Source organism: Grammomys surdaster, unplaced genomic scaffold, assembly GCF_004785775.1.
Source record: "Grammomys surdaster isolate TR1022 unplaced genomic scaffold, NIH_TR_1.0 126133, whole genome shotgun sequence".
Classification (NCBI taxonomy): domain Eukaryota; kingdom Metazoa; phylum Chordata; class Mammalia; order Rodentia; family Muridae; genus Grammomys; species Grammomys surdaster.
This window is the reverse complement of record NW_021620941.1, coordinates 6,240,477-6,261,593: the sequence shown is the minus strand read 5'-3', so window position 1 is coordinate 6,261,593 and position 21,117 is coordinate 6,240,477. Positions and strand designations below refer to the sequence as shown.

The 21,117-nt window shown below is 48.9% G+C and overlaps 1 protein-coding gene across 2 annotated transcripts in view; it reads left to right on the top strand.

Annotated features, from left to right (window-relative positions):
• Nucleotides 1-20,244, top strand: part of Col5a1 (collagen type V alpha 1 chain) — a 152,156-nt gene extending 131,912 nt beyond the window's left edge. The window contains exons 59-66 of one of the 2 annotated variants that reach the window (XM_028757100.1): nt 1,126-1,179; nt 1,916-1,951; nt 3,286-3,339; nt 5,340-5,595; nt 6,326-6,438; nt 9,804-9,872; nt 13,574-13,807; nt 17,593-20,244. In XM_028757100.1, the coding sequence (XP_028612933.1) occupies nt 1,126-1,179; nt 1,916-1,951; nt 3,286-3,339; nt 5,340-5,595; nt 6,326-6,438; nt 9,804-9,872; nt 13,574-13,807; nt 17,593-17,739 (963 nt within the window). In that variant the 3' untranslated portion in view covers nt 17,740-20,244. Of the gene's footprint in view, nt 1-1,125; nt 1,180-1,915; nt 1,952-3,285; nt 3,340-5,339; nt 5,596-6,325; nt 6,439-9,803; nt 9,873-9,933; nt 10,003-13,573; nt 13,808-17,592 lie in introns of both variants that reach the window. The other variant, XM_028757101.1, reaches the window with a different exon arrangement.
• The last annotated feature ends 873 nt before the right edge of the window (nt 20,245-21,117 follow it).

The following is a 21,117-nucleotide window of genomic DNA, read 5'->3' as shown; positions in this document are numbered from 1 at the left end:
TGAGGAGTGAGGCAGAGCAATGGCCACTAACGTCCTGGCCCACCTTGCCGCAGATGCCCACATCTGACCTCAGGCTTATCCTGGAATCCACTGTAGCTGGTTAGTTTGCAGTCTTGGTGAGCCATAGCAGAGATTTGACGGCAGGAGGGGAAATGGAGGAGAGTCCCAAGCTCAAGAGGGGCAATCCGTGTGTAGCACTGGAGAGAATCCCCACTCATCGCCGTGTGTGGCACTGGAGAGAATCCCCACTCATCGCTGTGTGTGGCACTGGAGAGAATCCCCACTCATCACAGTGGGATCCCTACACTGTTCCCACCGTATGACAGCACTCACATCTGGGGTCCTTTGCTTACCACGCCTACATTTATCCCTAAAGACAGCAGGTTGTGGGGGTGTTGGGAGCCTGAAGGGGCGGAGGAAACAGCAGACATCCCTCTTTGGGTCATATTGGAAGGATGAGGCTCCTTGGAGCCCTGCCTCAGTCACTGTTGACATTTTTCTGACAGTCACATGTCCCCAGGCTTCATGGGCACTCAGACTTGTGTAGCTCTGTATGTAGATGTGTATTTACTTCTCCCCACAAACTGTGGTCTTGGCCAGGTTGCAGGTAGTAGGCATCTCCAGGGTACAGGCTTGAGAAGCATGGGATCTATTAGGGACACAGAGGTCCAGGCCCAGGGACTTTGTTCCCTGTGAGGCTGGGATGTCAACTGTGGCTGGAAAACACATTTATTTTGTTCCTCTGTCCACTGTGGTGAGGCCTAACATTATGAGCCAAGCTGGGCAGGAGGTTGGAGCAGACTTTTCTGAGTTCTAATAGTGTATAGTACAGGTGCTGTCTTAATGCACAGTTCCTTCCTGCCTGGGTAGGGAGCTGAGCCTGGGGACTTCAGCCTGTGCTTGATGTTTTAGTCAATTAGTTCAGTCCATTGAGGAGATGTGGTGGCTCTCCCTATGACGTAAGCTCCACCCAGAGTGGTTGACCACAGCTGCCAGCCAGGTTTCATGGTCCCTGGAAAGGGGCCTAGGAGGGAATCTGGAATCATTGCAGGTTCACAGGGGTCACCTCCCTCAATTCCACCCTCATCTAAAAGCTGGTAACCTGCATTTTCTGCTCTTTTCCAGGGCATCACAGGTCCTTCTGGCCCACTTGGGCCTCCTGGTCCCCCTGGCTTGCCGGTATGTATCTGGGACGGATGCAAGGGTATAGGACCCAGTGGATACAAGGACAGATGGGGGATGGATGAGTCTGTCCAGAGAACCAAAGGATGTTAGGAGAGATGATTGAACGGGGGTTGGTTTGTATAGAACACAACCTTGATGTCCTAAGGGACAGGAGCAGGAGAGGGGTTGCTGCTCCTCTGATTATCTTGTTTTGGGAAAGGAGGGACAAACTTTAATCCCTAAATCCCCTCACAAAGAATGGAGATCCTTTGTAAGCATCTGGGGAGAGGGAGGGGAATGGTCTTGGCTCTCGTATTCCCAGTGTGCATGTGAAGGGCCAGCCCAGTCCAGGCTTGAAAATGAGGGACCTGTTTTCTTAGGAACCTAGCCTGGCCTCCCTTATATTTTGAGGATCCATCACTCCAGTATCATTGCCTCATCCCTGGGCTCTACCCACTCTCACCGATCTGTGTAGGCTGGACCTTGAGGCCACATGGCCATGGGTGTCCAGCAGCTGATTCCTTCCAGGCCCCACAGGAGCCCAGGGACTCCTTTGGCTTTTGATATCCAAACATTGTTCCCCAGCTGAGCATTATGGGCAGGGTGACCTCCCATCAGACACCCTCCTGGTGGGTGAGTGGCAGCCACATCCACCCTCCTGCCCACCAGCCAGGACTCTGGGGGTGACCAAGCAAACTGAGATCTGAGAAGCCCTTCTGTTTACTGATGTGCTGACCTCTGCTCTCTGCAGGGCCCTCCAGGTCCTAAAGGTGCTAAAGGCTCTTCGGTAAGTGACTCTGCCTTGATGGGGCTGTGACACCTCAGACTGCCTTATAGGTGGGAGAGGAGTCACCTAAGACTGGACCCCACCCCGACTCAAAGCTATCCTCTTCACACCTCCTCTTCTTCATTACACTGTGTTACTGGCATTTCTTATCTTTAGTTTTTTGTTTTTGTTTTGTTTTTAAGTATCTATTCAATTGCTCTTCTGATGGCTGTTTTTAAATCTTATTTTAATTGTAGGTGTTTATAGGGTAAGGTGAGAGAAAATCAAGTAAGACTAGCCAGCTCTGCCAGATTCTGCAGCCTCTTGATGCCGTGGGCTAACATGTAACAATCATGACCTGTACTTATAGGCCTTGATGTGGCTTTTTACTATGTATACAGGACATGTCCTGATCAAATTGGGGCCATTGGCATTTCCTGTCTCAACTCTTACTATGTGTATGGAGCCCTCCAGCCTCTCTAGATATGCATGAAACCTAGCCGGCTAGTGTGTGTGTGTCAGTCCCCCACTGTGCTGTAGAATTCCCGGTTTATTCCTTCTGTGTAACCTTGTTTGGTACCCTCATCTTTTTGCCCATCCTCCCAGTGCTCCAGGCCCTGCCCCTCCCCCAGCCTCTGAAACCACTGTTCTGCATCCTGCTCCGTATTAACTGTTAATGTTCCAATTATTATACATTGCATTTCTAGTCTGTCCCTTCCCGTTCTTGTCTCTGCCCTCTGCCCTCTGCTGCCCATACAAAGACAAGATGGCCTTCTTTATGACTGAGCAATGTTCCTTGTGTGTGTATAAAATACATTCCTTACTTACTCGCTGGATGGACACCTAGGTTGACTCCGCATCTTAGCTATTGTGGTCAGTGCAGTAGCCACATGGGTGTGTGAGCATCACTTAGACCGGACTCAGACACACTCAGAGGTGGAATAGCTCATGTAGCATGTCCATCTCTGTTTGGTTTCCAGCATGGCGGAGCCATTCTGTGTTCCCACAAGCCCCACCCCATCCTCTGCGTACTTCTTTTTGTCTCTGTGATAACCATCCTGCTGGCTGTGCTGAGATGAGGGCCCTCAGAAGGTTGGGCTTACATTTCCCTGATGGCCCATGCGGCTGCCATGCTTCCATAAACCTGCTTGTTGGTGGTTTTGCTTCTTTTGACACCTGTCTCCTGTCTTTCTAAATGAACCTAGCCCATCTCAGGCCAAGGCAGCTGGGCCTGGCCTCTGGAACAGAGAATCCTGCGGGCCTTGTCCCTTTGTCCTGGCCTTTTGGGAGCTAATAGGTCATTCAGAAAACAGTAGGCCCCACGACCAAATACTGCTTTGTTGCTTTCTCCCCAGGGTCCCACCGGCCCGAAGGGCGAGGCAGGCCACCCAGGACTCCCTGGGCCACCCGTGAGTAGTCTGGGACATGTGAAGGGGAACTGAGGGGTTGTCTGCTTGTGGGGCTTGCTGTCTGAGATGCAGTGAGACTCGCATGGCATACCCTGGGGATGCAGAGGGGACCGCGAGTCTCATCGGCTTATCGATCAACAGGCTCATTGGCTGACTTGCCCTGGGTAGGATTGTTGGCCAGAGAGATAGGAAATGTACGTGTGCATGGATGTTATGTGGTATGTGTGTATATGTGACTATGTAAGTGTGCCATGTTGCTGTACAGACATATGTGTACTTAATTGTGTGTGTATGTATTCATATGTGTAAGTAACAATGTGTGTCTGTATGCATGTTTGCTTGTAAATATGGACTTGTACATTTGTGTGTACTCTATACATATGTACAAATATGCATTAGATAAAGTGTTCATATATGTATCAACATGTACATATACATGTGCAGGTGTATCTATATGTTTCTCTGTGCTATATGCATGTGTGTGAACATGTATACATATGTGTGCTTAAGTGTGTGCATGTGAATACATGCATATGTGAAAATGTACATGTAAATGTATATATATGCTTCCCTATGTATATGTATGTATGCTGCTTTACATATTGTTAAGATATATATGTATGTGCAGATATGCACATGCATATGTATGTATGTGTATTTATGTCTATGTATTGTGCATGTGCATGAACATGCATTTGTAAATGTGAAGGTGTATTTCTATATGTATGTGTGTATGCATGTATATAAACATGCACATGTATACATAACACAGAGGATGTTTGTGAATATGATGTGTGTAGATGTATGTATATGTGTTTATGTACATATGTATCAACATGAAATATGTATTATATATTTCTACATGGGTATTATACATGTGCATATATGTATTGTGAACATGAATTCATTGAGTGTGGTATGTGTTTATGTGCATGTGTATGTGCCAAAATACCTCTTTAATGTGCAGGTATGTTTCCCTATATTGTGTATGTAAACATATGGGTTTCTGTGTGCATATTGTGCATGTATATATGAATATGCATATATACATATATGATGTTTCTATATGTCTATATGTATGCATATGTGTGATCATGAATGTGTGTATTTCTATGTGTGTATTATGCATATGTATATGTATTAACAGGCACATACAAATATCCATGCATATTTCTATATGTATATTGTGCATGTGTTTAGTCGTATGACTAAACTTTTTTGGGGGGGATCCAACACACCCAGATAGGGAGCCCACTACAGACCAAAGTATGAATACTGTTCAAATCCAACTTGGAGAACCATGATTTTTATTGGGGTTACTAACAGGAATATGGGTGAGGGGTTACTTACAGGAACATAAATGACTTAGAAACAGCTGTATCTTCAAAGCCTACCCCAGCATGGGTGACAGCTCACAAAGCTGGGAACTTGGAGCAACTGTGCAGCCTACAGGCAGCTCAAAGGATTGAAGAATTTCCTTTGTAAGTGGCCCAGTTGACCTAAACTTCTTCCAGGCATCTGGTCTGGTCTTTGTAGCTTAACTCGACTTCTCAGAGAGGGACTCTCAGCTTCTATTGCTTAGTTTGGCAGGGAGAGGCCTAGTAAATCTAGTCAGTTTCAAGGACTTCCTGAAGCTATTTTGAATTGTTTATCTTACTTTTTAAGGTATTTACCTACAGGATTAAATGTTTCAGTCTCAGAAGAAACTTTAAAATAACAGTCTGTGTGATGATGCATGTGTTTATATGTACACATGCATATGGATATATGTGGTGTTCTGTATTGTGTGTATGTGTATATTGTGTCTGCATGTGTGATTCTGTGGTTGTATGTACATGCAAGAAAAGCTTGATGTGGCTGGGTGCTGCCAGCCCCAACACTACCTTACACAGAGACTGAGGGACCCGGACTTCTGGCTCAGAGTCATCTTAACTCTGCCCTTGGGACAGGGTCATTCTCATCCTCTCTTACTCATAACTGCTCTCTCTTCTACACCCCAGGGCCCTCCAGGTGAGGTCATCCAGCCCCTGCCAATTCAGGCATCCAGGACTCGGCGGAACATTGATGCCAGCCAGCTCCTGGATGATGGGGCTGGGGAGAGCTACGTGGATTATGCAGATGGCATGGAAGAGATCTTTGGTTCCCTCAACTCTCTGAAGCTGGAGATTGAGCAGATGAAGCGGCCACTGGGCACACAGCAGAACCCAGCCCGTACCTGCAAGGATCTACAGCTCTGCCATCCTGATTTCCCAGACGGTAAGGGAGGGCCACAGTGTGGGAGATGGGGCCAGCCAGAGCCACCCCCTCACTCACTCACATCTGTGGGAGGAAATTTGGGCTAGCCCCCTCATTAATCTTCAGAAACATAAGAGAGGGAGGTTAACATGTCAGAAGAAGCCAGAGAGAAGAGGAGGCAAGCATCTAAGTGTCGAGGCGGATTAGGGATTATCCTTTGGCCTGGCACTTAGCTGGCCCTGAAAGCAGCTTGATGTCAGGATTATGTGCAGTGCTGTGCTTGGAAAAGTGGGTTTTAAGCACTGGCAGAACCACAGAACCTCATCCTCATCCTCTTCAAACCAAGGCCCTGTTGAGCAGTAAAATGAAATCGGCCTCTCTTTCCCCAGAAGTAGAGATGCTTCTCCTGCAGGATTTGAGGAGTGTCTGATTTCAATAGATTCTGATGCCATGCTCATGAATTTCTAGGTTAGTTTTGGAACATTCTTTGCCTTTGTCACCCATCAAGGTCAGCAGACACTTACACAGTGTTTTTCATGCCCCAGCTACATTTCTGAGAACAGGGCTGTTTGCTACTCTTTATGCTCCCCGCAGGAAAGCCAAAGTACTGTGAGATAGGAAAGGAGGCTGTGTCAGTGGCTTTATGGCCCTGGCTGTGCATTTAACAGCTAGACTGAAATGTTGGTGGTGGCTTCTGCAACAGTCCAGGGAGCCATTCTCATGAATCTGCCTCCCTGTCTCTGAAATCCAGGTGAATACTGGGTCGATCCCAACCAAGGGTGCTCCAGGGACTCCTTCAAAGTCTACTGCAATTTCACAGCCGGAGGGTCGACGTGCGTCTTCCCCGACAAGAAGTCTGAGGGAGTGAGTACCCGTATCAACTGCTGGCTTCCACTTGGGCCAAGGTTGCAGTGTTTCTTGTGTGTATACAGCTTTAAGTCTAAAAGCCATCAGACAATCAGTTTCAGAACCAAGGGCGTTTTTCTTCTGGAAATCTCGCTTAAGTTGTCCTATGATGAGATAGTTTAGATATGCAGTAGCAGGTGCAGCCTAGGTTCCTGCATGTGAAGAACAGCTGCCTTGAACATGTTCCTCCAGCCATCCACAGGAGGATTATCCTGGGGATGGCAGCCATCCCTGGGGCTCAGCCACATCATAGCCCAAACCAATCTAAAACTTTGAAAGGGCTTTGGGGGCAGGTGAGAAGACCTAGAAGCTGCTGTGTGCTGAACTGGAAATACCAGCTTATTTCTATGGGATCTTTCCAGGCCTCTCAGGTGCCAGGCAGGGGATGTGTGAGGAATCTATAGGCATAGAACTCAAGAGATTATGACTCAAGAAATTTTATGGGGTATCAGTTAGTCACCCCGTGGCCTTTCTGAGCTAACTCCTGTAGGTAGGATTTTGTGTGCATGTGACAGGTGTATAAATTGTGCTGTGGAATCTGTGTCAGGAGGTTACTGTGGCCTGGGGCAGGCAGGCAAGAGGATAAGCCTTCCCATATCTGAGAGGATGATCATGACCCCAGCCTTAGTGTCTCTCCATCTGGCCTGGCTCAGAGTTGTCCCATACCATTTTCTGGAGGTCACAGCAGGTGTGTATGTACTCCACATCACAGCCTCCTAGCAACCTAGCACCTGGGAAGTGGGCTCCTGCTGGAGAGGGCATAAGGGCTCCCTGGGGCTGCCATCCTTTCTTTATATCATACCATAAACGTGGTAAGAGCCAGCACGCCCTTGGGTCACACACTCTGCCGCTGGCAGCAGGAGCAAAGCAGTCCCTCTTGCATTCTGATATACTGGACTCCCAGAGAGAGGTCTGAGACATGAAGATCTGTTCTATGGGTCTTGTATCCCTCCATCTGGCTGGAGCTGAGGATGGAGTTGAACTAAGAGCCCTTTCTCATCCCCCTTAGTGCTCTCTACAGACAGCTTCTCCCAGCCAACCTGTCTCTGGGATATGTCAGATGGAGTCTATACAGACACTGCACCTTTGCTACAGACTGTGGGTTGAGCCAGAGCTGCCCTGCCCAGGATAAATAGACCTTCTCCTAGAAGGCTCCAGAGCTTGGAGGAGGAGCTGCTCATACATAATTTGCGTGTGGTCTTGATGGACAGATCTGAAAAACACAGGCAGTGGTGTAGGACTCTGGGATGGGGAGCAGGCAGACAGGACAGCTCATTTCCCCAGCAGTCAGGCTTTGTCCTAGCACCCAGCCAGCTCCGAGGGGATGATCGTATTGACTCATAGTCCTGCCTCTTCTCCACTTAACCTTTGGGCCTGGGTCCCATACATGGGTCTCTAAAGGATCTCTAAAGGGTCAGCCCAGGATGTCTTGAAAATTCTGGTTTTCCACACCAACAGTGAATCAGTCCAGAGACGTGACTTCCCACCTCCCCCTACAGAGGCTCAGCCTTCAGCCTCAGGCTTCAGCCCATATCATCTCTGAGCCCACTCTCTTTGTCAGTTTTGCATTTCTGCAGCCTTGGCTTTCATAGAGATAGACCCCCCCAAGTGAGATTCCCCAAGGAGGCACAAAGGCAAGCCCTATATGAAGGGGGTCACGTTATCCCTACAGTTTCTGGAAGCTTTAGGGGCATCCTCTGTTCTCTTGTCATGGCAGAGTACTTAATGGCTCCAGGAACCCCAAAGACCACAAGTCCCCAGTGGAGGCCTTCACACACATGTGCATGTGCGCACACACAAGCACACACCTCTGTTGTATGACATTTTCTGGGGAGGTACCAACAAACATTTTTCTATCTCATAAAAGGCAACAACAATAGAACAAAGAACAAAAATATCATTTCACTCAGGTCTAGCTGAGTGAAGCTGTAGAGTTTATTGAGGTTACTTACAGGATCTCAGATGATTCAAAGGCAGCTGTCCCACTGAGAAGACCACCACAGGAGGGCCACAACTCACAAATGCTTCATCATTGGAGTTTCGTGACTGGCACACAACCTGGCTGGTCAGAGAACTCCTTTTCCCCATTGCTTTTATAGTCGGTTAAGGGGCCTTCTCTATAGTGTAAGTCTGAGGAGGTTCCTGAGACTTGTAAGTTGTGTTTACCCCCTTAGCCTTACTAAACTTAACTCTAGGGAAGATGTTTCCATTTGGAGGATATAACTATACAACACTTCACCCCTTCTGACTCTAACACTGTTTCCACATCTTCTGTTGCAAAACATAAACTTCCTTTGAGACCAACTGCGAAATCAGCAGTACTGAGTAGACCTAAATACCAGTGATTAAAAGGTAAATTGATAACTACATCACATCCATTAACACAGCAATAGCAGCGACCCTCTTCACTGGAGCCTATCACGTCCCCAGCCACGGGTTCCAGTCCAGATGTCAGTTCCTTTCAGTGAAACGGGCCTTAAACCTATTGAAAAGCAGTCGGTGACATCCTAACAGTTGTACCACTATGGCACCAATGTGTACATCTTGTCTGGCTTGTTGGAAGCATAGCACACAGGACCCATGACCAAACAGGACTGTTGGGGACAATCTGCAGCCTACTTGGTAACTCATGGCATTAAGGAAGTCAACCAGAAGGGGGCAGCTTCCAGCTCAGTTTCAGCCTAATTAGGCTTCCATGGGGCAAAGCCAGCCAGCAAAGAGGGAATTTCCCATATAGCTACATGCTTGACATATACCACACCCATGTACCTTATGCACACAATACATTATGCATATGCATTTATACATACATGTACACACAGTGTGTATACATACACACACAAACACACACACACACACACGCACACACATACACACCACGTACCCAGTGAGGCTCCTGTTGCTGCAGTACCAGGTGGCAGCTGAAGAGCCTGATCCATTGTCTATTAAACTGAGAGTGGGATGAGGAGATGCCCACACATTGCTAGCCCAGCACTCATGCTGGCTGCAACTTTCCCTGTCACTGGCATGAGATTTCTGCGTTTGTCATTTACTGTCCCACTACTACCTTTCAGAAGTCACTACATACCCTGGTATACGTAGGCTGATAGGTGCAGCTTGTAACCCCGGCATGACCGTGTTGACATGTATCTGGCTGCTAGAACAGTTGTCACCCCACATCAGCTCTTAGGGGAGTAGGCATAGGTATCTTGACAGGACACAGGGGCCGGCCGGGAGAGCTGGGAAGGTCTGTCTATAGAGGCAGAAGTAACCCTTTCATTTTCTGTTTCTCTCCCTCCCCACCATCCCTGCCCGATGTATAGGCCAGAATCACTTCCTGGCCCAAAGAAAACCCAGGTTCCTGGTTCAGTGAATTCAAGCGTGGGAAACTGGTAAGGTGACACCACATTCTTTGCATTTGATACTTTAAACCCGCGATCTCCTATCTTACAGAGTAAAATGGCCCGCTGGCCCAAAGAGCAGCCTTCTACCTGGTATAGTCAGTACAAGCGGGGTTCCCTGGTAAGTGGCCACCTCATGCTGCCTGCTTGCAGCTCAGCCTGGCTCTCGGTGCTGCATGGGCCTAATTGCAGCTGGGGCCACACCTGCTATGGCCCTTTAGGCCAAAATGCTCCACATGCCTGGCAGCAAGGCCCATATGTGTGTGATCCCCCTTCCTCTTGTCTTTCACCCAGACCAGAGTTTCTTCCATCCTGGAAGTATAGGCAGGTAGCTTCCCACTGAGATTCAGGCCATCTGCAGCTGAAAGTGGGTACTCCAGTAAAGCCACATGCTGCTTATGGATGGCACACCTTGGCTGGCAAGCCATAGGTCAGAGACATGCACAGAGTAGGAGAACCTTCATAAGTTCATGGGCGTGGCTGATTTAAAGGTTCTCAGAGAGTACTTCCAGACCCCTTCCATTCAGACCATCTTCCTGGGCTATGCAAGGCCCATGGGCTCTGGCTGCTGTTGACCTTGTAGGCACCAGGTGTACCTCACAGGGCTGTATTGGTCTGTGCCTAACTTATGGGAGGTGTATCTTAGAACATAACCCATCTTGGCGGTAAAGAGATCTTTAAAACGTTACCCAGAAGGCGTCACCCAGAAGGCGTCACCCAGAAGGCTCTTATGGCCAGCATGGAGGTCAGAAACTAGATTCAGTGCGCTGTGAGACCAATGCTCTCCCATGCAAAATGGGACTGTTTTCCCCAAATACTCAGGTAAATACTTTAGTAAAGTCAGCTCAAAACTATGTAAAACCCAGCTAGACTCCAGGTTCCAGGTCTAGAAAAGAGCCCACACCTTCTTTTGACTCTTTAATCTAGTGGACCCCTCCCTCTGAGTCCTTGCTCACACAAACCTCATTGGGGCTTTCGCTGCCTGTTAGCACTGCACCAGCTTCAGCCTCTTTAGTGATCACAGAGCTAAGTGGTTTCCAGGACCATCCTCCCCCACCTCTGTCATTCCTCAGCCTGGAGGCATGCCTGGCTTTCTGTCAAGGTCCTGAGGAGCTCACCTCTGCACAGAAGCTATGGCCTGGACTCTTCAGGCTTCAGCCCCACAGCCTTTTCTTCCCCTGCTGGGAGTATGGTATCCTTGTCTGTTGCTTCCTCTCCTCTTCTTCCTTTGCTTTCTTCAGAGGAGAACAGCTGTCACACAGAAGGACCTGTTAGGAGGTAGACCCAGTAGTAGTGACAGGAGATCTGAGGGGTTAGGCAAGAAGGAGCCATGGAAATGAAACTGCCCAGGGCTGAGGTCCATTGGGTCCTGTCTGCCTGAACTTGACCTGGATTCTCCCCTCCCCAAATGGCTTCCACCTGGTGTAGTCCAGGTACCCCAGGGGGCAGCCACCCAATTGCTATCCTTGCTGAAGGAGCAAATGGTCATAGAATACTCATGTCTAGGAATGCCCCATCTGACCTTTATCCTGAGTTGGTTATCAGGAACAGAGGCACAGGGACCATCCAAGGCAATACAGCCTGCCTTCAGGCTAAACTGTCTGGCTCCCAGTTCCCAGTAAGAACCAGGAGCTGCCTAAGATGGCCGCTCACACAGAAGATGCAGGGAATCGATCTCTAGGGCAGGGCCTCTTGAAGACTCCAGCCTGGGACAGTACTAGAGCTTCAGGTCCTTCTGTGGAACCACCCTTGCCTCTTCTGTGGCATGTGTCCTTTCTCAAGTCAGTCATGCGTCTTCCCAGGAGCACCGGATGCCTGGACTGCCAGTTGGTATGCATTTTTCCTTTGCAGAGTCTGACTATGGGTTTGTCTCAAGCTGTCTCCAAGGCAGTGGAGTGCCCTTGGTAGCTTGGGAACCTCTAGGGTGCCCCACCATCATGGTGGAAAGGAGCAAGGTTCTGAGCCTGCCTCCACCACCCTAGTCTTTCCTCCTGTTACTATTGAAAATGTAGGTTCTGAAGTTGTCACGTCTTCTTGGTCACCATGGCCTGTGCCATACCCAGCACTGCCTCAAGCATTCCTTCACTGCCCACATGCCGTTTGGAGTGGCCTACACAGAACAGTGTTGGAGCAGCAGCTGTTTAAAGCTGGGTTTCCCAGAGTGAGACAGTGATCTCTACCAGTCTCTTTCCTGAAGCAAATGTTAGTACAGGACCTGCCCCACTGAGCCCTGCTAGTTCTTGCCTGAAGAGAGGCCTTCACTCACACCCAGGCTTGGAGAGGCCATGCTTTCTCCCACAGCTAAGAGTTCTGAGGCATAATACTGATACCCCAGAAATCTCTTTACAAAAGAACTGTAGACAATGAGACTCTTCTCTCAGGGTGTCCATGACAGTCTGCACCTAGTGGAGCAGAACGGCTTGAGGTACTGGTGACACTTTGGAGGCCACTTACAGGGTGGCATGCTCTTTCCCAAAGGCTGTTCCTAGTTTGTTGTGGAGAGTGGGGTCTTCCAGAGACGATCCTATCTCCAGAGCCCTGCACTACTTGTTTAGTGTGGGCAGTGGTCAGCAGGATAGCCTATTTGCTGCCACAGAAGCCTGTCCCTTGGCAGAACAGGATATCCTTGTACCTCTAGGGTATACCTGGTCACTCCGGTTCCCACACAGCTTAGACCCTACTCAGGCCAGTCCATCATCCATCCAGGCTGTGCCGTTCCTCAACTTTCCCCAGGGTCTCTGGGCCATTCTAGCTTTTGATTCCCAAGATGGGGCCTTGAGCATCCTGAACATTCAGCAGTGGCCTTCCATCTGTTCACAAGAGCCCATGCTGCCTTCCGTTGCTCGACAAAGTGACAGGGACAACAGGCTGAACTCCTGTGCTTGTAGCATGTGTACTCTGTGGAAGGTGACAGATGGGCACCAGGACTCAGGACCTGAGCTGGTGCACCTACCCACAGGGCTGTAGTCAGGGAACAGTGAGAATAGTGATAGAGCTGTGACCAAAGGTGACAGTTGCAGCATCTCCTGCCTATGAGCCATGTGCCCTACAAAGAGAAGAGCCTCTGTCAAGATTCATGGTCAGATTGAACACTCAAGAAGTGCCAGGGCAGGAAAGGGCATGGTCACTAGACCCCAGAAGTCTTTTCTACTCTAAGGCCTTATTCCTATGCATCTGCTTGTTCCAAGGAATCATACCTTGCCTCTTGTTCCCGGCATGCTGACTCATCCTTAGGAGTGTTGGGCCTATGTGTCCCATGGATGAGAAGGCAGGTCTTAATGGAATACCATGCGGTGCAGTCAAGTCAGGCAGACCCCTGCCAAGTGAGGAGGAGGTAACTGGCTCCTCAGAAGTGGCCTGGAAACTGGAGGCAGAAAAGAAGGTCAAATGCAGGAAAACCTGACCTAGGCAGGCTGCCTGGAGGAAGCAGAACAGGCACTGAATCTAGAGAGGCAGGGCTGTTGGATGAAGGATAATAGGCAGACTGTCAGTCTCTGAAGAATACAAGGTGTGTTTCACTTGGCTCCTATTCTCAGGACTCTCAGGAAATCCTGTGTGCTAGGGGCAAGGAGTACAGAAGCTTCCAGGCAGCAGCCTCAGGGAGACAGGCTTGGGTGAAGCCCTGTGGGTGAGGGAAAATGTCCATTGCTGTGTCTCCACCCTGCTCACCCCCCTGCTATGCCTGCCCCCAGCTCTCCTATGTGGATGCTGAAGGCAACCCTGTGGGCGTGGTACAAATGACCTTCCTGCGGCTGCTGAGTGCCTCTGCCCACCAGAACATCACCTACAACTGCTACCAGTCCGTGGCCTGGCAGGATGCTGCCACAGGCAGCTATGATAAGGCTATCCGCTTCTTGGGCTCCAACGATGAGGAAATGTCTTATGATAACAACCCCTACATCCGTGCCCTGGTGGACGGCTGTGCTGTGAGTATTGCCTCCCTTGGGTGCCCACCTAGGACAAATTTATGGAGTACTTCGTGTGTGCCGTTCTCTTAACTGTGTTTTAAGAATGCATCAAGAGCTAAATATGCCCCAGCCTGGCCATGTCAGAGTGAGGCTGACCTGGAAGGTCCCATTGGAGTTTAGAGACCACTCTCACTTAAGTAGATATTTTCTGGGCAGGATGAGAATGTGGACTGGCTGTCTTTTTGTGTGTGCACGCATGTGTCTGTATTTGTGCATGTGCACTTGTATGTATGAGTATGTGGGTGGTACATGTGGAAGTGGATGTAGGTGTATATCTGGGTGCAGAGTGGTTGTCATTCCTGTAGAATGAAAAAGTGTCTTGCTGGCTTTAACCTGCTGAGTAAGCTAAGCTGGTTGACCAGTAAATTCCATGGATCTGGCGGCTGTGCACTCCCGCTCCCAGCACCAAGATTGCCGGCATGTACCACCATGTCCAACTTTTATTTTTAAGGAAGGATTTATTTTGTGTATGTGCATGTTTTGCTCACATGTATGTCTGTCTATGTACCGCATGCATGCCTGGTACCCATGGAGGCCATAAGAGAGCTCTGAATCTCCTGGAAATGGAACCAGGTATATCGTTGTGAGCCGCCATGTGGGTGCTTGAGACTAAACCCAGGCCCTGTGCAAGAATAACAGGTACTCTTGTCCACTAAGCCGTCTCTCTGGCCCACATACCCAGCTTTTTAAATGTGGGTTCTGGGAATCAAACTCTGCTCTTCATGCTTGCATGCTTGCATGCTTGCATGACAAGAATACTGACTATGGCGTCTCCCTGGTCCAGGACTAGGCTTCTGAGGGAGGAGCCAAACATATGCCCACACACCGCCAGGGTGCAGCTGACCTTGAGAGAATGTGGTAGCTGAAGTGGGAGTTCTGACCACAGCCCACATGGACCGTCTCATCGGGGGAAGGGCTATTCTATTCACAGCACCAAACATCGTTCTGAGCTGTGGCATTATCCTCAGCACCTCTGGGTGCAGAGGTGAGGTATCGGACAGAAATACACTGGGGTGAGGAGGGGAAAGCACACTGCTCCTCCCTCTGGCCCCCCCGCACACACATGCTTTTACTTCTGGAAAGATCCAAGATCCTGTCTTGGGAAAGGTGGGAAAACAGTGGCTAGGAACAGAATAACTCCTCACTGATGGAAAGAAAAATGGCTCTGTGTACTGGGAGGGGCTCAAGGAGGGGAAGCAGGCTGGCAGGACTGTGGGATTGCAAAAGTCCAAGGAGAGCAGCATGCAGCAGGCTGACTGGAGTGGTGAACCCGTTCTCTGCCCCCAAATGCCTGAGTTCAGCCATGATCTGAAAGGTCCTCTCCTTATTGGCAGGGCTTGTTCAGGATTCTCCTATCCTCCACATGCAGGCCAGTGGTTCCGAGGCCTGCCCAGCCCTGGGAGGCCAGCATGACTCACTTTGTAATCACAGACACTGAAATTGGGATTCCAACGTTGCTTTTGTGTGCCTGGGTAGCCTGATTGACGGGGTTGCCACTCGGCCGGCCCTGTGGAGGGAAGGAGAGTCATTCCACATCAGTCCGTTGTTTGTGCAGTTTGTGCGCCCCTGGGGGGCCATTACTAGCTGGCAATGGTTATTTATGTCTTTTCTTTAAATATGTCTCTCTCTAAGCACTCTGATAATTGGAGCAACGGGGCTCCACAAATCTGTGTGAAATCACCTGCCAGCTCCACACATGGTAGTCCCTGGGGCGGGAGAGAAAGACCCGTTTGATGCTGTAAAGGGAGGAAATGTGGGCTGGCACTGGCCTGTGGCCTCATGACTGGTGTGTGAAAGTGAGCCTCCATCACTGACCTCACATGGCTCCCCAAGGCTCTAGTGCCTTCTAGGCCCCAAGAAAGGCCAGGCTGATGACCTGAAATTGGGATTCCAACGTTGCTTTTGGAACGTTGTCTGGAACAACGTTGACAGGAGCGTAAGTCTCTTGGTCTGGGAACAAAGACCAAGGTAACAGGCCTTAGATGGCAGGGTTGACCAGCTCTGATTCCCTAGCCTAGCGCGGAGAGTGAGAATCTCAGATAGCCCCAGCCAACTCTGTCCAGATTCCCCCCTCCCACATACCTTTTTTGAGACAGGGTTTTTCTACATAGCCTGGTCACAATCCTCTCATTAGTACAGAGGTCTCTATAGACCAGACTTACCTTGAACTTATAGATTCACCTGTCTGAGTGTCCATGCTTGCATGGCTAACACTTTAACCACTGAGCCATCTCTCTAGCCCCTCAGATATATTACATGGTAAGTTTCAGGCAATGACCATGGAAGTGGAAAGGTATGGCCATTCTTTTGGCCAGTCTCTTTATAACCTTCCTGGCCAGATCAGCTATAGGTATCCCTCAAACTCAACCATGTTCTAAGCAACTAGTATCTGTGCCGGGATCCTGGTAGCAAATTCTTTCAGTGCTTCTCAAGGGATAGCCAGAAAACTATAAATGACAAAGTTTCTCAAGACTCTCATTTAAGAAAAACACAGATTCTGAATCCACTTGTCTTAGTTAGGATTTTATTGCTATGAAGAGACACCATGACAAAGGCAACTCTTATAAAGAACAACATTTGATTGGGACTGGCTTATAATTTCAGAGATTCAGTCCATTATCATCATGTCGGGAAGCATGGCCCAAGTGTCCTGTAGACAACAGAACTACTCACAGTGTTGCAGGCAGGAAGTTCAAGGTTGGGGCCATCACCCTGGGTTGTACATAGTCAACCTTTACAATGTTATCACAAGGCAGAGATGGAGGATCTTTCTGGGTTCTCTTCATAAAGGAAGCAAACTCACTTGTGAGGGGTCCATTCTCATGGCCTAATCATCTTTCCAAGGCCTGCTTCCCACCATCATCTTGAGCAATGGGGTTCCTATTTGGATTTGGGGTCCATACTCAGTCTACTCCCAAGGTCAGTAGGAGATCCTCTTCCAGGCTTCACCCTGGCATGTTACACCCATAGTTAACATCTGGGATGCCTGCTGCCCATCTGCTTTCTCATGATTTCTACCAGGGTTTAGGCAGTGGAAGGATACCTTTCCCAAGCCAGACACAGTTTCATGTGAATGGACTTCACATCGATGGTAGTGCAAACCCCGGCTCAGGCAGATGGCCAGTGGGTAGCCCAAGATTTAAGGAAGAAAGGTGGATGTCAGGGACCATTGAAGGAGATTGGCAGAATGGCAGAACCAGATTATCCTCCGTGATAGATGTCCTAGACACCTAAGTTAAGCTTGCTTGGCTTTAGGGACAGAAGTACTCTTGTGTCTTCCTGCCTATATTCTGTGCTGAAAGAGATGTCTTGGTTGGCAACTCCCCCAACCTGGCTGAGGCTCAGCCTGCTTTTCTTAGGAGAGCCTTGTTCCCCTCTGCTCAAGAGTCCTGGGATGAGCACAGGAGGGACACTGATCTATCTAGCAGGCTGTTCAGGCCCTGCACCATTGTGACCTTTCTGTGCCTCGGTTTATCCAGTTCACTCTGGAACAGGTAGTATGGAAGGTTCCCTTGCCTGCCCATACCTGTGAAGGGGCGGGGCATAGTTGCAGAGGTCCGCCTCCCTCTCCCGTGTGAAGTCTTAGAGGGGTCCCATTACCTCTCTACTCAGCCATGTTTCCTCCAACTTACTGTTCTGCCAATATGGTGGCTCAGGAGTTCGTGGAGCCTTGGGGTGGAGGGGGAACTGGGCCAGGAGTAGGCCACCAACTTTAACTGCCTCCACTTCCTCCCCCTTCCTAGACCAAGAAAGGCTACCAGAAGACGGTGCTGGAGATTGACACGCCCAAAGTAGAGCAAGTCCCCATTGTGGACATAATGTTCAACGACTTTGGTGAAGCCTCACAGAAATTTGGATTTGAAGTGGGGCCAGCTTGCTTCCTAGGCTAGGAGCTGCTGAGCCTACCGGTCTCCAGAGCAACCTCGTGACCTCAGCACCCCACCTGTGGGCGTCCTGTGCACGGCCCATCCCAGACAGTGAACATTTCTCACCCCTGCCTGCCTGACTCATCTGTGCCTCGGACCCTCCGAGGACCCCACGCCCAGAGAGAACAAAGGGAAAGAGCCGTGTCCCCACGGAGCCGAATCACATGACCTAGTCACACCGCAGCCTCTTGCCACGCCTCAGCTCTCTGGATAGGTTCATCAAAGGTGTTAATGGACCGCTGGCCGGGAGTGGGGGCGGGACAGTATTTGAAAATCACTTTTTAAAAAATCAACTTGAAGATATGTATTCCCCCTGACCTTCAAAAGATGTTCTGAGGTGGTCTTTCTTGTAAAGGTCTTCAAAGCCTCCATTTTTTTTTTAAACAACCCTCAACACATCCACTCAGAGGCCAAATGTCATTCCACACGTGCCTTTCCGATGGATTAAAGGTGCTTATGTTTTTGTGAGAATTTTAAGTAAATATTTGTATTGTATTGTTATAAATGTTAAGTGTGCTTGGCTTTCAGTCTTGCATGGAAACCCAGCCTCAGGCCCATGGGGAAAGCGGGCAGCTGGGACAAGGCACCCACTCGGGCCTGCAATTGACTCTCAGTAGAGGGCATCTCCCTACCCCCAACCCCCACAAGAATGTGCAATAAATTGGAAATTTGCCCAGTCAGCAAGAAGCTATGTTGCCACTGCAGGTGTCTGGGCCCCTTTCCAGACTTTTAATTATTTTTTTTCTTTTTGATTAGCTCTGGATATTTTTTTTATGGAGGGGGAAAAAGGCATTTGATATTCTGCCTTTTCTACATGCACTCAGATTAAAACATAGGCTTAAATTAATTCTGATTGCTTCCTTTTTCCGTGTTCCTTCCTGCAGAGGCTGATGGGACAGTGTCCAGGGCTGGAGAGCCATGTGTTCTGTAGACGATAAATAGCTATGAACATTGGTGCTGATTTTTTACACTTGTCTCTTGTGGTGCTATGTGTCCGAAGATCCTTAGGCAGCACTAGGGTGCCTGCCATGCCTCGTTCCCTCCCCCACCTTCCTTTATCCTGGCCATTTCTCTACATTCTGAGATTTTGCCAAGGACCTGAAGATCAGATTGGTGCCAGAGCCCTTTCTTCCCGCCAGGCATCTTGTGCTCAGTGATGGGGAGTCCCTTCCTGAAGCCTGACCCCCTCTCTGGGCTCTACTTACTTCATTTGAAAAGCACATGAGCAAAACAAAGACTTGCTGCATGGTGCATGGTGTATTCATGGTCTCATTCAGTTGCTGAGTGTTTGTGGTGCTAATTTCTCTGTGTGTGCCAAGACGGAGTGGAAGCTGCCAGGTTCCCTTGCGGACAGTAAGATTGCTCTGTGAGCAGCGGGTGGCCTGAGAGATGTGTAACTCTGGCTCCAGGGTGGCTGAGCTGATTGCGTTTCCACCAGAGGAGTGTCCTGGGTGCAGCAGTCAGTGCTGGGTCGATAAGGATCCCTCTGCATGCTGCCCTCTCCCTCCTCCTCCGGTGTGTGTGTGGTGGTTGATGGGGGAGGGGATGCTGCTTTCTGAGTGCAGAGTCTCCAGGACCAACAAGGAAAATGGACACCTCACTGAGAGTTGTCTCCTTCAGCCACAAGAAAGCTATGGTGCCCACAGAAAGCCAGTCGTCACAGTCTGGTGCTTGTGTCCCCATGCCACCCCTGAAGTGAAAGAAACCATGGTGAAGCACCCAGGAGCAGCCAGGATTGATGAACACGTATCCCCCAAAGTTCCCTGAAGAATAAGCTCTACTCTTGCCAAAGAAATGCCTGGTCTGGAGAGCTCTCCAGAAAGTCAGGGTGCCATTGTGAGCCAGGGACTGCTGTGCACGCCTCTGCATGAGAAAAAGCCATATTGGAAGATGGCCATATGCTCTGTGGGTTCTGTGTAGGTCATGTGATTCGGTTTCTGCCTCCTGCTCCATCTGATTTCGCTCTGTCCTGTTCTGTCGGTCCCTTCCAAGTTGTAATTTGTATTGAAATCCAAAATGTGTCCTATTCTCCTCAGTCCACTTTAGCTCTAATATTTTACAATAAAATTACTTCTTATATTTGCAGAAACACCTCTGGCATCATTTTATGTTTCCATTTTCTCTGGTGTGTGCGTTCTCTCTCCATATTCTCATATATATATAATATATAATATATATATATATATATATATATATATATATATATATATTATATATATATATATAATTGAGCAAATACTGGTGAAAATACACACAAAGTAAACAGAAGGGCTGTGATAAAAAACTATAGGACCTTGGATCCTTTAAAATTCCAAGCCAAATTATACATTGTATATTTCCCAGTGGTCCAACCCAAGCCTCAGATTTTAACTTCTCCCCAGGAAGAGTGTTATAAAATATTTTAAAACTGTGTAACAAAAGAATCATTGTAACAGTGTCTCAATAAACGAGTTTACTGTTTACACTCCAGAAACTTGACTGGCTGTCTTCTTTGCATGGCCAGGCCCTCCATCACTTGTCCTGTTGCCCTACAACCCAGGACATGAGGAACTGTGAACTTGAGGATGGAGGTCAGGAGGGATGGAGACTCGCTACCTGGCTGACACCTCTGCTTGCTGTAGGCCTAGCTGTGGGCAACTTTGTACCCATGAATGGTATTAGGATGCAGCTGGTGCTGGCTTCAGAAGTCTTACCTTTCACTCTGGGCATTTTATTTCCTGAAGGAAAGTGCCCAAATCCATCAGGGAATGCATTTGCAGCTGGATGACTGGATCACACTCCTTTGATTCTTGCCTTGTGGCTGGAGGAGGCAGCATGTGGCTCATCTCAGTTACTGAATGACCCTCAGCAAATGAGGTACGTACCTCTTGTCTCTGAAAGGATGGTTCTTTTCTGTATGCCACCAGCCATGGCTACATCATAGCAGGTTCTAGTGGCATGCCCACCAGCCTGTCATGAACTCTTACCATCTCTCCAGAAAACACATTGTGCTGCTTTGGGTCACCACAAGTGATATTGCTACCACAGAGTCCTAGGCCAGTGGATCTCAGTGTGGCCCACAGCCCCACAACAGTGCACCACTCTGACCTACAGTTGTTTTGTGAGAACTAAAGCCAGCAGGTGATTCACAGGCTGGATCATTTGAGAATACTGTCCTAATATCCATTAACTGTGAAGGACTTGGTGTTGGAGGGGAAACCTCCCCTCTGTCAGATTGTAAAGCTGCTGGATATTGCACACAGGCAGGATATTGAGTCTCACAGTTTGATAACTTGATAGCTTCGAGGCTCAGAAGTGGATGATGAGGCCTAGGTAGAAAAATGCTGACACAGAAAGCTGGTT